Raw genomic sequence first — 17,033 nt, forward strand, 5'->3', positions numbered from 1 at the left:
AATGAGGCTGGATTGTGGTGACCAGATAAAGATAATATGGTTGTAGCTGACTTGCAGCTGGATGTGGGTCACTGATGAGGTCAACATGTTCTACACTGATTATTGAAGTTAAGGACGTTTGGAAGCTGGTCAATTGTTATTTTAATTTCAACCCTTTAAAGAATTTGGACAGTTAGCCAATAACGCTAATACACCAATAGGTCATGGCAACAATTAATTATTAACAAAACTAAGAAATTTACTGTTTCAGAAAATAATAAATAATTCTTCAAGACCCACACACAAACCCGTGATATGAACTATTAAAGAAATCTGATAAACTAATAAATTAAATGAGCAATTAAATGACAAAATACATTTTGCAGAGTTTTTTTTTTTAATGAAGCAGAACAGAAAGTGCTGCAAGGAAAATAAAATCAATATATTCTTATCTTATTGAACTAAGAGCATGTTAACTCATACCTGAGATGAGATTTATAATAATGTTTCACCAAAACAAAAATAAGAAACATTTTTAAAGCCCTTTTACCCAAAAATTGTATGAGACACACACACACAAAATGTATGCAGCCTTGTTGTCTCTCACATCCCTTCTACTGGGCGACAGTAGCTCAGGTGGTAGAGCAGTCGTCTACTGGACGCCAGGGTTAGTGGTTTGATTCCTGCTTACTTGTCGAGGTGTCCTTGGACAAGACAGCAAAATCCTACAGTAGTGCCAACACACACTGTAGTAGTGCCAACACACACTGTCTGGCAGCTGTCCAACCACAATCTCCCCGAGGGGATCAATAAAGTTTGACATTGTTAGTTTTAATACTATCTTGATATCACAAAGTTAATAGCTGCAGTACATTTACTACAAAAAATACAAATATGTCATCTTTAACATGACGCAATGTGAGTTCAGGCATTGTACTACTCCATCCACCAGTCATTTACCATTATTGTTACTTTGGGTCCTGTGAGAGGTCGGTGGAGCTGTGACGTATATATCAAACAGGGAGACCGTCACTCTGGGTCCCAAGCTGCCTTTTCTCTAAATAGCCCATCAAGCATTCCACCAAAAATCCTTCTCCTGCATCTTCATCAAGGATCTGCCCTTTATTTCCATCTGCCTTGACTCACACACTTCCCCCAGCAGCATCTCTGTCTTTCCTGACTGCCTATGTTGTCTACCTGTTGTCCTGCGTTGCCCCTGTTGCCTGTTTGCTGCCATCATTCATGCTCCAGCTGGCAAACACCAAAGTGCTTGTGGGCTGGACGTCTACCTTTTTTTCCTCTGTAACATGTTATTATTTCACCTTTTTGCCCCAAACTCTTCTATCCACTGTGTTTTTTGCTCTTTCTCGTCCACATCCTCAGTTGCCTCATACAGAGAGATGAAAACAAATGGAGTGGAGGAGAAAATCTGTGTACAGCAAACCAAACAGACAGATGGACGGTCTCAGTGGCTCTCTGCAGAGATAAGAGGATTGGGCCCGCTTGTTGTTGTTGGTCTTGCTACAACTCTTAATGCAGTTAGCTTATTCTGAGCTCCACTGAATGGCACAGATGAGTGAGATGGAGCTGTAAGATAAAAGGAGACACCAAGTGAAAATAATAACAAGAGGTGTTGAAATTGAAGAGACAAATGGAGAATTGCTCAAATTTCTGAGTTGAGTTGAGTCTTGTAACATTCTGCAGCTCCATAAAGTTGAATTTTATTTCCATCTCAGTCCACGTTCAACAGGTACTTCTGCTCTGGATTCTTCTGCTCTGGATTCTTCTGCTCAGGCTCCGCTGTGAAAACTGGCACTTTCTCTTGGTGTGAAGGCACCTTGCAGGCCTTGTAGAGGATGACAAAGAGGATGAGGATAAGGATGCCCACCAAAGAGTTACAAACAATGGCCACAATGGCCCACACAGACAGGCCCATCCTCAGCTCATGCTCCATGGTTGAGTGCACAGCTGCCTCCTCACTCAGTGAAGTTCACATCACAGTTCAGACAATGGTCGAAGGTCTGCAACCTTAGAAGAAAAGAAACCGTGTCACTTGAGGATACTGAATTTCCAGGCACATGTTCACATGCCCTGCACATTCACACACACAAGCTGAGTCACTTTCACACACTCGGCCAGTTAACCCACATGTCACATGGACCTGCTGAGTCCACAAGCGAGGTCAGTTCAGTAAAGATGACCTTCCTGTCTAATCATATGTAGATGACAACAGAATACTACAGAACAAGATTCAAGATTCAAGATTCAAAAAACTTCATTAATCCTAGAGGGAAATTGTTTTGCCTCATTACAGTTGTTCTCAACAGAGACAGAAAGAAAGGGAACAACAACCAGGAAAGATCCACCAACACAAAAACACATAACCAATAACATCAATACAGAAAAACTCAATATATTTATACAGAATATGTAAAATATGTAAAATAGATGAATGAAAATGGGTCAATATTTATAGCCTATTGTGGATTGACAGCAGGTATATGACACAAGAAGAAAGTGCGTTTGGGCTACAGTTTCTTATTTTATTCGTGTTTCATTTACATGTGCAGAGAGTGATGAAGTTATTAAACTGATGAACAATGTGCCAGTAAGCATGTTTTTCAAGAGTTTCATTTCAATGTGTTCTCAGGAGGAACACGTGGGATTATAGTTGCGAGTTTTGTGGCTGATATTAAATGGGTCACTGAGGTGTACTGGTGTGTGTGCGTGCGTGTTTGAGGGAGACAGAACATTTGCTTCAGCCATAAGATGGAGAGTATTATTATTTCCCTCTCAGAGACATAAACTTGAGCTCATCTGCTTGATTCTATACCACTCTACCCTCTAATGCATTTCTAATGAAACCACATATTTCCTTCCCTCTCCAACTAAGGGCAATACTGAAACAGTCCAAGCCTGCTTCTGAGAACTCATTTCAAAGTTATCCTTCCCTTTATAGGCATTTTATGACAAAGCCAAATAAAGATGGATAGCTCTGAGTCAGAGTATGTGGCAGTGATGCATTTGATCTGCTCTCCACTGCACAAAGCTGAACCGTGTTTGTACCAGATGGGATCTCTCTAGATGTTTGTGGCATTACTTTGGGGGAAATTACCCTCATAATCACTAGCTTGGATTATTGTCAATAACAGAGCCCTCGCAGTTGTGCAGATTATTTCCAAAACATCCCGAGGAACATTTTTGCGGAAGTCAGGTCACATCAAATCCAGTTTGCAATTTCAATTAGAGCAAAAGTGAGGAATGTGGAAGCTAGTAGATGACAGAGATATGGGATGGGGAAAAGTCTGCATGTGTGTGTCTGTCCTATAATGACACAAAACAGTTTGTGTGAGTGAGAGCGAACTAGTGGAACAGAGGACTGTTTGTGTTCTTATATTGATTTCAGACAATCACTGGTGCATGTGACATAAATGCAACAGTCACACTTATTCATTATAATCCATTATAACCCGTTATTAACACATTTTCACAAGTCAGACCTAATTGCCAAAATATTTCTTGCGCCTTTGGAAGTTGGGAAATTTGATGTATCACTGCTATTAAAGGTGAATGCGGAGCTTAAATGAGCGTTTGTTTAGGTAGACTGAGAAGTTCAGAGATCTGACTCAGCACACAAACATGTGCATTAACACACAAACACTGGAGCCACTGTCACTACAAAGACAACTAAACAACGTCACAATTACTCGGTGCTCTGTGTTCCTGGAAGCTGTCATTGACGTGGTTGCCTTTTACGCACAATCTAATGTAAATGAATGCAAACATTAAGAGGGCTCGCTTACAGTAGCTGGTTCGGCACAAACACACGCACACCTGAGCCTGCACTGACCACATGGAAAGCAGGAGATTGTGAATAATGCATCACCTGGCAGGGTATTACCGGTGTACGCCATCTCATTTGACTGAACTGCGTCCCTTCCTCCCCAATTTATTTGAGAACTCCAGCTGCTTGGTCACAACTTGGGTCGGACAAACAACACAGTGTTGATTGGTGACACAAGTTCCAACAACTGAGTCTTGTACATACGATTTATAAATTTATATAGCAGCAAAGGTACCTACTGCTGTCGCATCTCTTAAATTGATTTGCTTCTACTGGTTTCACACAGCAGCCTACCCAGTGCTTCCCTCTGGAGTCCAGTGCGCCTGCAGCCTTTGGTGCCTCTCCTCTGTGCGCGCCTCAGATTCAAAGCAGGTTGAGATGCATTTCTTAAAACCAACGACTTGGTGAAACGGGAACTTTTGCCTCGGAGTAGTTCTCCAAACTCTGACCAACCCTTTAGTAATATGGCTCAGGAGCACTGACGGACGGTGAGTGGCGGTCTGTTCCTGAAGTCAAGCGACAGAGCGCAGACTGTGGCAGTGTGGCCGCTCACCCTCCTCCTCCTCCTCCTCTGCCACCCATCCCTCTCTCTCGCTCTGTTACTACTGAGCTATTTATATAAACTGGAATATCCCATCAAGGGCTTTTCCTCTCACACCTCTGTGAAGATCCTAAGGACAGGACGTCTGCACGGTGCAAACGCTGAATGCAGCAGTCAGTGTAAGTATAGTGGAGTAATGGAGAAGTTTCATCAAATCCAGATGAAAGAGAAGGAACACCTAGGTTCCTGCTTCTTTCATTTAGTGCTCGTGTTCATTTATTTATCCCTAAAGGGATATTTGGAAATAGCTACACAGGCACACTCACATAAACAGCTTCCCACCCTTTCTCACCCCACACTAAAAAGCTGTTGGACATGAATGATGTGAAACATGCAAAGCTGAATAAGATGGTACAATATGAAAGAAATAAGTCAATGAAAAGAGCCCTCATCCTGCTACTGTGGTTAAAACAAGTTGCTGCACAAACCTCAAACTTGTTGCCTCCTCTTCTGTTCATTAGCATTCAGCTCAGCAGCATGGCGTCCTTGGGGGAAGTCTGCTCAGCTCAGTCTGTCTCCCTCATTATGAATGTGTGATGTGAGTGAGGGTGCCCTGACCCGCAGAGTTCAGGCAGAGACAAAGCCTTCCTTTGAGGTCCCACTTTCACACAACTGACTCAATACAAAAGTTTTGTGGGGCAACAGACTCACAGACCACAGCCTAACTAAAGCGAAGCCCGCAATGATACACACGTTAGCAATATTCCTATTTAATTTATTAAATAATAATATGATATAAATGTAGTAGCTGACAATGCAATTGCTCCTAAAAGATGCAGTCATAAAACTGAACTGAAATTAAATTTGCATGCTACTTTAACCTTTTTAATTGTATTTCTATCCAGTAGATATAGTTAATATCGATGTGTTCCTCACACACACACATTATTCTTTGTTACTGCGTGTATCTGATCACTGCCTTTCAATGACGACACTCCCCATTACCCTGTGAAAATGTACCAGCGTGATTGTTGCAAGTGCTGTCATCATGGGTTAGTGCACGTGCAACATTCGCTTTTGGCATCCAGTTGGCAACTTGATGTTATTTGTCTGAATCACCAGGTTGTTTTGTTTTCAGCATTTGCTTGTTGTTGGTGATGTGCAGGCACAAACATTGGTCATTCAAGTATCCTGCTTTAAGAAGATGTCAGAACCAATTCTCCATCATGAGTCTATGAGGACACCTGCTGGACATTTGTTCACACTGTTTCAATTTAAAGAAAACATCTGAAGACAGTTACTGTAATGCAGCTAAATAAGACCCAGGATACATTTACTGATCATCTGAATGTGAGTCTATTGGACGTGATGCGTTTGCTGCAATCTGGTAGGTACGGAAAGACACACGTCACACACAAGACACAATATTGGGTCTTTTGTGTTTATTGATGTATCATCTTGTTTAGTTGTTTGTCATAACCTGAAAAGACACATATTTAAACTTTATTTGAAAAATGTATTTGATAAAACAAAGAATAAGTCTTAAACCAGCTGGAGATGTTCCTTCGAAACAGGACTTGACGTGTGTGTGTGTGTGTGTGTGTTTATGTGTGTGTGTGTGTGTGTGTCTCTTTTACCTGGTTGATCCAGTCATTGAAAGCAGAGACACGTGTGAAGACAGTGGGTTTCTTCACATAGTTGCAGCCAAGGCCAGAGACAAAGCTTGCAATGCGGTGGACCTCCCAGATGCCCTGTGTGTTCTTACAGTTCAGAGGGCCACCAGAGTCGCCCTTCACACAGGATGAGAGGGGGGAGTGTTATGTTTTATTCATGTTATGGAGCCACTGGTCAAGTCAAGAATGACAATCACAGTCAGAATTATTTGGAAGTTGTTTATTTGCACATGCAAAGCTTCCCTCATGCCTCTCTCTCACCACTTGTCTTCTCTGTCCAATATGTGAACATTATTGCTTGTGCAAATAAATACCCCCTCACGCAGCACTGACTATTACATCTTTTCACTTCTTTTAACTTCCAGAAAACTTCACCTGGATGATTGAGGATCAACCAACAACAATCAGAATTATTGCTTTGCTAAATAGAACAGGGACAAATGAAACAACACATACATTCGACAAAAAGAGAAATATACGAAAACACATAATAAAAATAACATAATAAAATAAAAGAAATCTTCCCCTCATCTTCCTTGGACATGTTTATAAGGAGAATTAATGGCAGCAGAATGGACATGCTTTACAACATAAGTATAGTGATAAAGATTTAAAAAGGGAAACATATGAAAACACATAACTCAAAATAACATTCTCTATGTTCATGCACTTAAACACACCCACAGTGTAAACTTACGTTGCATCCAGCCACGATTCCATCTCCACCAGCACACACCATGGTGGTCCTGACAGCAATACCCCACCAGTCAGACTGGGAGCAGGTGGCATGGTCAGCCACAGGCATCAAAGCCTGCTGCAGCTTATCAGCTATGGGGCCTCCGGCTAAAACACACAGGCTGAGTCTATTACCAACATCCACATAGACTAGCAGTCTGTCAAATCTGCTTTACAGCATTTCCCCAAGCACCAAATTCACAGTGAAAACCAAAATTTCAATTTACAAGTAATCCTGCCCCCAAAAAGTTTGAGCTAAAATCTCATGCATGTGATTTTCATGCCAACTCTGGAGGTTTCCCTGGGTAAATCTGATCATACGCACTCACACAGCTGGTTATAAATTCAAAAACCATGTCTGAACACCAGTTGAACATCCTTAAGATCAGCAATATGAAGACATTTCAAAGACATCTCAACTGGAAAATACTGAACCTTTCATGGTTTTCTGCATTAATATGTTATAAAACGTGATCTGAACTTAAACTAAGTCAAGAGTATTAACAAATATGATGCGCATAAAGTACCTCACACCAATAGAGATGCTATGGAACAACTTGAAGAGAGCCACACACACGAGACGTTCGAAGAATATGACAGAGCTAAAGCAGTTCTGCAGGAAGAATGGGCTAAAATTCCTCCTGAACAATGTACAGATCTGATTCACTATTCCACTATCACTATGACATTTTTATGGTTGTTCTCAATAAATACGGGAAAGATCTAAATGTTTTTGTTTTATTTGTGAATAGTCTTGAATTAGATCAGATCGCATTTTATGACTAATACAGAAAACCATGAAATTCCACAAGCTTCACATAATTTTTCTTGCCACTGTAAATACAACAGATACAGCCCGGTCATCTAAAAATGTGATGTGTGATAAAATGTCAGTGATGTAGCAGTGGTATTCTCAAGCAGGATGACCTTGAAATCAGCCTCTTTCTCAGGTTGTGTTTGCCCACAGACACCCTGTAGGGGGCCGCAGAGAGAAGAGACTGTTCTCAGAACATTTGCTGCATGGTTGAATAACCTGATGAACTTAAATTGATAATTTTATTTTAGACGTGACTTCCCTTATCATCATCTCTAATAGGGTTTTAGGTTCCAAATGAGGCATGTAGTGTGAAGTAGAAGAAGAAATACAGAGCAGTCAACTAGAGATCTGTGTGTACTGGTGGTTTTGTTTTTGTGTGTTGCTCTGATGCAGTGAGCAGCAGTCAGAGATCCCCCACAAGTGTGCCTCAATTCATTTAAAAACAACCACTTCAATACTTGAACTTTCAGTAGCTAATTTGTCTGGTATATCATGATCAGCTACTGGACCAATAAGGTTTGCCAGTAACTTAAAACTTACTGGCAGATGTGCACATATTAGCATACCTGCCAGGGCCAGCTGTGGGGAGTCACAGGCTCGACGGGTGGGGTGCCGCACCCAAAGGCTGGATAAGGAGGAGACATCCGTGAGTGTGATGGACATTGAAATTACTTTTGATTCCCACATCAGGCACAAACCACATCATTTTTCTTTTCAGGAAAGAATTGTCTTAACTCCCTATATAGTACTTTCCAAGTACACACACACACACACACACACACACACACACACACACACACACACACACACACATCCTTACACACAGAAGCAATTAGACACAGAATTAGAGAATGCCAGATGTTCTTACCGCTAGCAATGAGCACTGAGGCCAGCACAATGGGGATCATGTTGATTGATGCTTCTGCTGAGGGACAGCAGGACACACACTCTCTTTTATACTCTCCACCACGGGCAACATCCGCTCTCAATGATAAAACACACACTCCTATTGGTTGGTTGAGGCCCCCAGAGGATCAAGATGGACCAATGGCAAAAGGGGTCAGTACAGTTGGGTGGTTGTACAGTACAATATACAGTGATCCATAGGGCACATGCTGACTCCTGGCCACCCAACATTAAACCACCATGTGGTGTTGATGCCGTGTCTGATTGAGTAATGTGTGTTCAGCAGTCTCAGAATTTTCTGTTTGCTGTTTATGATTGTAAATAATGAAAGAACATCCCAGACAACCTCCACGTTATTCAGGCTGCATTGTAACTTAACCTTTCTCTCACTTGAAACATGGAATTAAGTGATTTCATAACAGCAATGAGAGTCAACAACGTAAGAAGTATTATTATCATAAGTAGCCATCACAACTCATTGTTGCAGAAAGTATTGATGATACTCCTTTTTTTAAAGACATCTTTCAACTTCTTTGATCAAATATTATTTAAATTTAGGGAAATGTTTTTTTTTTTTTTAATCCTGCCAAATATTCCTGTTGGCAAGTGCAGAGGCAACACTAACAGCTACAGAAATCGCCTGGTTGCAGTGATTACATACTAGAGGAGACGTGGTTACTGACACATAACTTCTAGCTGAGTGGTTTTCTATAGTCATGGACTCAGTTAAAAACTCAGTTGTCCTTATACTGGAAAACCACCATGATCTTTGACTGATTTCAATATTGTATAATATTATAATGTAATATAATAAGATCACGATAAAAAACATGCAGCACTTTTTAGTAATTTCTAAAATGTATTTATTATAGCCTGTAATAAATCTGTTTATTAAGAGTTATTAAACACGTTAAGTCCTTTCACATATACATTTCGCCTTGAGATGATAGAGCGACATTTTATGCGTAATGTTACACTTGCACTCAACATGTAAAACACCTACCTCTTGTAATCTTGTGCCTCCTGTCCTCAGCTTGCCTCAGCTACAAAGTGCATTGAGATACATTTTTCCGATGGCCAGACATTCAGCAACCTCAGCAAAACGTCTGTGAATCGGGAAGGTTTGTCTTGTTGCGTCTGGCAGTTTAACTGTGGAGCAAACTGGAGCGATGCGCACCGGACTGTTAATAAAGTCAAGCTGGCGGAGTCCCCGACGGTTCCCAGTCTGCTGACATAGCGGAGATGCTCAGGAGCCATCCCTCTCTGTTGGCAAGCCTCTTGCCATGCTCTGTCTCACTGCTGCACTAGTTACAGTGGCGAGAAAAAGTATGTGAACCTTTACGAATTTCATGGTTTGTCAGCATGAAATTCTCATAAAATGTGATCTGATCTTGATCTAAGTCAAGAGTATTAACAAAAATAATGTGCCTAAAACAATAACACATAAAAATAGCCGTGCATCAGACCTGCACATTGTTCAGGAGGAATTGTAGCCCATTCCTCCTGCAGAACTTCTTTAGCTCTGTAATGTTCTTTGGACGTCTCCTGTGTGGCTCTCTTCAAGTGGTTCCATAGCATCTCTGTTGGGTTGAGGTCTGGTCTCTGATTTGGCCACTCCAAAAGGTGGATTTTGTTTTTTCTGTTGCCATTCTGTTGTGTGTTTTGGGTCATTGTCCTGTTTCATCACCATCTTCTCCAGAGTATCAGCTGACGTACAGACATTCTCACATTATGCTGAAGAATTTAATAATAATGAATACTTTATTGATCCCGTTGGGGAAATTGTGGGTGGACAGCTGCTAGACAGTATGTCAGCGCTACACTACGGGGTTTCCGTGTCTTGTCCAAGGGCACACCTCAGCAAATAGCCAGGAGGAATCGGATATCGAACCACTCACCCGTAGGCGACTGCTCTACCCCCTGAGATACACTTGGGAATTCATCTTCCCCCCAATCACTGCAAGCTGACCAGTTCCTGATGCAGCAAAGCAGACCCAAACCATGATGTTTCCTCCACCATACTTTACTATTGGGCTGCCCACTTCTTTGTAGAGTAGCCACAGTCCCTGAGTGACTTCATTTGTAGATTGTTTTCCTAACTGTAGACTGCAAACCACTGAGAGGTTTTTATGGTTGTTCTCAATAAAGACATGAAAGATCCCATTTTTTTTTATTATATTAGGCACATTAAATTTGTTAATGCTCTTGACTTAGATAAAGATCAGATCACGTTATGACAGATTAATTCAGAAAACCACAAAATTCCAAAAGTTCCAGTACCAGTTAGTTGTAGTGCTGTACTCTTCATCTAATCATAATTAAGAAATAAAAGAAAAAGGAATAGCATAAAATAAATGTGATTTTTATTTCATCCTATGGTGAAATTTATAAAACTATGCTTCAAAATAATTAAAAAAATGCTGAAGGAGAAATACTACAAACATTTAAAAATGATATTTTAATGTCTGATCCTTTTCTCATTCCTTTTCTTCAAAGGTTTGAGATTTGTTTTTTAATCACAACTCTTTTAAGAGTTTCTTTGTTGTTGTTGTTGCTGTTGTGTTCCTCATTTTCTTGCAGTGTTTTGGATCAGACTTCTGCTTCTGTTTTTACAGGCGACTAATCTGAATCTCTGAAGAAGGCCAGAATGGGAGATTGCTAATGCTCAGTGTACTAAATAATAATTTTATTATAACTCTTTAATGTTAATTTTACTTCTCCACTACAATTTTGATGGAAATTTTGTGCTTTTACTCCAGTGCAATTATTGGACAGTTACAGTTAGTTTAAGTTACTTGTTATTTTTTGCAGATGTAGACTCTTAAAAACATGTTTTATGATGAATGAAATGGTGCATAAAGGGTTAAAATTAGCTGCTGTTTTGATTCCACATCAAGTCTCTACAGTAACACAGTATCTTTGGCCGTAGTTTTTATTTATTGCTACAACGTTTTTATTATTGCTGTTAAAGGTTTTTCAGTCAAATCTGGATTAACAATGTCACTCTCAGATTAATGTTTATTATTAATTTGCGTAGATACCTGCAGAAAACTACAGAGAGAGGGGCACAAAGAGGAGAAAGCATGACTACCAGATGCTATGAGCATTTGGTTGTTTGGTGTTTGGTGTCAGAAATGTCTCTGTCAGTAGCAGCGCAGGCATGAATGCAAACTACAACTGACAGACATGATTCAATAATGTGTCTTTCAGGTCAGGTCGTCCATGAGCAGGTGATAAATAAACACATCCGCCCTGACAGTCAAATCAACAGCATGGACGGATAAACATACGGTATATCTGACTGAACCTGAAGATCTTGGAAATGGCCAGGTCGTCTCCAGCAGCATCACTTTACTGACAAACTGTTCTTTTCTGTCAGGCTACCATGATGCACAAGTCTGTTTGAGGTTAATATATTTAATCAAAGTAGTCTGGTATTAACACTGAAGCATTTTTTTTAGAAGTCCCAATCTCATTTACAAATGTTTTTTACTTCAATAATGCATTTTCAAACATTTCAACTTCTAATTTCACTCATATTAATATTATATTATTAATATTTCCAGTACTAAAATATTTAAATGAAATATTAACACAGTTACTGACAATGCAAATACCAGTTGATGTAGTAACTTGATAAATGATAGTAAATGCATCACAAAATGAGACAAAACTTTGAAAAACTAACTTTAAAATGCTACTTTACATAAGTATATTCCAATTTCTTTAAAATTGAAAATAGTGACTGTAAAAACTTTAGTTATAGCATTCATCTTATTCCTATAAACTATTGCATCCTTGTTCAATTTAAAGATTTCAGAACCAGGTAGAAAGGGCATAACAGTAGAACTAATCAGAAAATTGAACCTAGTTATTTTATCCGTTTCACAAATGATGCACTCAATATTAAACTATTCAGTGTTATTGAGCATTATTTCAGTGTTACATTATATTGCACTATCTAGGCTATATTAAGAGTGCAGTTTAAAGTAGAAAGGTAATAGGAACCCTTCTGAAAAAATTAGACAGAACTTGCGTTGCAGCCTTCTCTACACAGGGCTGCGGTTCATCATATGACACAAATGCACTCACATATAACCTAAGAGAGTCGTGTGCACAGAATGACAGCCCCTGTGTCCCCTTGTATCTCTTTCTATCTGCTTTTTATACACACATACAGTGCATGCTGTAGGCCCACATGTATGCTGGCACACACACATCATTATTGCCTGTTCTTGCAGAATGCATTGTCTCCGATCACCGCCTTGCAATGACAACACTCATACATTTCTATTACCCTGTCAAAGTGTATTGTGTCTGCACGAGAATCTTGCAAATGTGTCATAGAGAGAAAAAGAAAAATGAGATTGCAAAAAAAAGGAGGGAGAGACAATTTCATTTCTTTGCTTTGCCATTCTATCTTTCCTCATTTTCAGAGTGGTGTTATCATGGGGACATAGACTCCCCAGCTGAGTATTATGGATTTCATAAAATCCTCCAGATGAGAGGGCACAGAGACAAACCAGGTCAGTTTCAAGCAGGGATATTAGATTCATATTTTATAGGAGGGAGCTATTTCATAACGGGACACACAATATTCACTCTAGTCATTCAGACTGCTGTTGGTCTTATTTGTCTGAATCACCAGCTTGTTTTCTGTGGGCTATTTGTAGCATTTGCTTGTTGTTGGTGATGTGCAGGCACAAACATTGTTCATTCAAGTATCCTGCTTTAAGAAGATGTCAGAACCAATTCTCTATCATGAGTCTATGAGGACACCTGCTGGACATTTGTTCACAGTGTTTCCATTTAAAAAAAAACATCTGAAGACAGTTACTGTAATGCAGCTAAATAAGACCCAGGATACATTTACTGATCATCTGAATGTGAGTCTATTGGACGTGATGCGTTTGCTGCAATCTGGTAGGTATGGAAAAACACATGTCACACACAAGACACAATATTGGGTCTTTTGTATTTATTGATGTATCATCTTGTTTAGTTGTTTGTCATAACCTGAAAAGACACATATTTAAACTTTATTTGAAAAATGTATTTGATAAAACAAAGAATAAGTCTTAAACCAGCTGGAGATGTTTCTTCGAAACAGGACTTGACGTGTGTGTGTGTGTGTGTGTGTGTGTGTGTGTGTGTCTCTTTTACCTGGTTGATCCAGTCATTGAAAGCAGAGACACGTGTGAAGACAGTGGGTTTCTTCACATAGTTGCAGCCAAGGCCAGAGACAAAGCTTGCAATGCCGTGGACCTCCCAGATGCCCTGTGTGTTCTTACAGTTCAGAGGGCCACCAGAGTCGCCCTTCACACAGGATGAGAGGGGGGAGTGTTATGTTTTATTCATGTTATGGAGCCACTGGTCAAGTCAAGAATGACAATCACAGTCAGAATTATTTGGAAGTTGGGGTATTTATTTGCACATGCAAAGCTTCCCTCATTCCTTTCTCTCACCACTTGTCTTCTCTGTCCAATATGTGAACATTATTGCATGTGCAAATAAATACCCCCTCATGAAGCAGATGTGGACGCCTTGGACATAACCTGTCTTATGTTTATCATGCTGCCCTTTCATCCATCGCCAGAAAGGTCAGGCCTAATTCACACATTCACCAGGTTGGCTACAGCAAACGACCCACTTTAGGAGGTCAGAGGGGTTAGAACACGTGTGTCTTCACGCATGTGAAAATTCTTTTCACACCCTCTCCCTCCACTGCTTCACCTAAAGAGCCTATTCAGGTTAGATGTGAGGTGAAACCAACCTGAAGGATAAATTTGTGTCTCTAACCAACTACCCTCAGACTAAAGAAGCTGCTTAATAAGCTGGATAATAAGTGAAATGTTTCGACCTAACGAGAATGAAGTCCAGTAGCCACGACTCAACTTCAAGATGACTTCACCTGGATGATTGAGAATCTTCATCAACAATCAGAATTATTGCTTTGCCAAATAGAGACAGAGACAAATGAAAAACACCCACATTTTAAGTAAAAGAAATCTTCCCCTCATCTTCCTTGGACATGTTTATAAGGAGAATTAATGGCAGCAGAATGGACATGCTTTACAACATAAGTATAGTGATAAAGATTTAAAAAGGGAAACATATGAAAACACATAACTCAAAATAACATTCTCTATGTTCATGCACTTAAACACACCCACAGTGTAAACTTACGTTGCATCCAGCCACGATTCCATCTCCACCAGCACACACCATGGTGGTCCTGACAGCAATACCCCACCAGTCAGGCTGGGAGCAGGTGGCATGGTCAGCCACAGGCATCAAAGCCTGCTGCAGCTTATCAGCTATGGGGCCTCCGGCTAAAACACACAGGCTGAGTCTATTACCAACATCCACATAGACTAGCAGTCTGTCAAATCTGCTTTACAGCATTTCCCCAAGCACCGAATTCACAGTGAAAACCAAAATTTCAATTTACAAGTAATCCTGCCCCCAAAAAGTTGGAGCTAAAATCTCATGCATGTGATTTTCATGCCAACTCTGGAGGTTTCCCTGGGTAAATCTGATCATTCGCACTCACACAGCTGGTTACAAATTCAAAAACCATGTCTGAACACTAGTTGAACGTCCTTAAGGACAGTAATATGAAGACATTTCAGAGATGCTAAACTGCGAAATAAATACAACAGACACAGCCCGGCCATCCAAAAACAATAACTTACTGTACAGTCTGCCCCATCCAGTGATGTAGCAGGGATAGAGGTTGGACAGCACAGTGCCAGCAGGAGGAATACATGCCAACTGCACCTGGTTGCTCAGAGTGACAGGCTCTGAGAGTTTGATCAGGGCAATGTCATTGCTACAGGACAGACAGAAAGAGAGAGACTGAGAGAGGCGGGTTTACTGTCAGGCTCTGCATGGTAGTTTTTGCATCCTTTCTCTCTTATGATGTCTGTTGATATTAATAAACAAACGCAACAGCTATCTTTAATTTTCCATTTTGAAAAATGTTTTCATCGGTATGATTGACGAAAAGTCCACTCGTGTTGATGTTGTCTGACATTTTTCATTGGCTGTGGATAAATGTGAGTTTAATGAAGATGGAGAACTTGTGTCAAAGGCGTGAGCTGGACCGAAGTGAATAAATGAAATTTGAGCCTAAGCCCAATTTGTCACTTCTACACAGAACAGATGAGATTATGATATACTGTATGTCACAGCATGAGTCTCAGCTAGTCTTACCCGAGGGCCACGAAGATAGAGTTCCATTTCTCATGGACAATAATCTTCTCGGGCAGGATGGCCTTGGAACCAGCTTCTTCTTCAACAAGGTTGTATTTTCCTACGAACACCCTGTAGGAGAGCTGTGAGCTGTGCAAAAAACCAAACAAACAAACAACAACAAAAAAACAAAAAACAGATCAATCAGGCTGAAACCAAACCAGACAGAAGATTTGGTGCATAGTTGAAGGATTTAATGAGTTTAATTGATGATTAGCTGTGATGGAAAGATAAGGATTTGAACTGGGCAGCAGTTTAGATTAATTTGAGAATGCTTTTGTATTTTCATCTCTGTTGGTGTTAAGACGGTTCCAAATGAGGCATGTAGTGTGGTGTAGAAGAAATACAGAGCAGTCAACTAGAGATCTATGTGTACTGGTGGTTTTGTTTTTGTGTGTTGCTCTGATGCCCGTACTTGATGCAGTGAGCAGCAGTCATGACCCAGTTGGCAGCAATCAGAGATCCCCCACAAGTGTGCCTCCACTCACCATCCCTCTCATACTGCAGAGAAATCTGAAGACAAAAAAGGACAAGCATAAATAGCAGGTATTAAAATCAGGTTTGCCAGTAACTTCAAACTTAATGGCAGATGTGCACATATTAGCATACCTGCCAGGGCCAGCTGTGGGGCTTGGCATCTACTCCGTTGACTACACGGGAAGTCACAGGCTCAATGGGTGGGGTGCCGCACCCAAAGGCTGGATGAGGAGGAGACATTCGTGAGTGTGATGGACATTGAAATTACTTTTGATTCCCACATCAGGCACAAGCCGCATCATTTTTCTTTTCAGGAAAGAATTGTCTTAACTCCCTATATAGTACTTTCCAAGTACACACACACACACATCCTTACACACAGAAGCAATTAGACACAGAATTAGAGAATGCCAGATGTTCTTACCGCTAGCAATGAGCACTGAGGCCAGCACAATGGGGATCATGTTGATTGATGCTTCTGCTGAGGGACAGCAGGACACACACTCTCTTTTATACTCTCCACCACGGGCAACATCCGCTCTCAATGATAAAACACACACTTCTATTGGTTGGTTGAGGGCCCCAGAGGATCAAGATGGACCAATGGCAAAAGGGGTCAGTACAGTTGGGTGGCTGTGAAATCACACAGGTGTATTTCCTGGAACATTTCCCTTGACCTTCACATAAAGCTACAATTCATACCTCATGAACATACATAGGATATATGTGTTAAAAGAGCTTTCACATGTTTATATGCAGCATATGCATGTGTTTGTAAATGATGAAAGCACACGCATATTAACTCCA

General features: G+C 40.5%; 2 protein-coding genes across 2 annotated transcripts; both read right to left on the reverse strand.

Moving 5' to 3' along the window:
- Positions 1-5,786: 5,786 nt before the first annotated feature.
- LOC113150446 (chymotrypsin-like elastase family member 3B) lies at positions 5,787-8,564 on the reverse strand. The gene is made up of 6 exons (XM_026342975.1): positions 8,458-8,564; positions 8,156-8,214; positions 7,300-7,328; positions 6,735-6,939; positions 6,002-6,154; positions 5,787-5,844 (listed from the first exon to the last, which is right to left on the reverse strand). The coding sequence occupies exons 1-6, from the start codon at positions 8,495-8,497 to the stop codon at positions 5,827-5,829; spliced, it is 504 nt and encodes a 167-aa protein (XP_026198760.1). The 5' UTR covers positions 8,498-8,564; the 3' UTR covers positions 5,787-5,826.
- A 4,894-nt stretch (positions 8,565-13,458) lies between these two features.
- On the reverse strand, positions 13,459-16,756 carry ela3l (elastase 3 like). The gene is made up of 8 exons (XM_026344266.1): positions 16,651-16,756; positions 16,359-16,447; positions 16,165-16,262; positions 15,711-15,839; positions 15,191-15,327; positions 14,682-14,827; positions 13,659-13,811; positions 13,459-13,511 (listed from the first exon to the last, which is right to left on the reverse strand). The coding sequence occupies exons 1-8, from the start codon at positions 16,688-16,690 to the stop codon at positions 13,494-13,496; spliced, it is 810 nt and encodes a 269-aa protein (XP_026200051.1). The 5' UTR covers positions 16,691-16,756; the 3' UTR covers positions 13,459-13,493.
- Between the last annotated feature and the right edge of the window lie 277 nt (positions 16,757-17,033).

This window comes from Anabas testudineus, chromosome 9, assembly GCF_900324465.2.
Source record: "Anabas testudineus chromosome 9, fAnaTes1.2, whole genome shotgun sequence".
NCBI classification, from domain to species: Eukaryota; Metazoa; Chordata; class Actinopteri; order Anabantiformes; family Anabantidae; genus Anabas; species Anabas testudineus.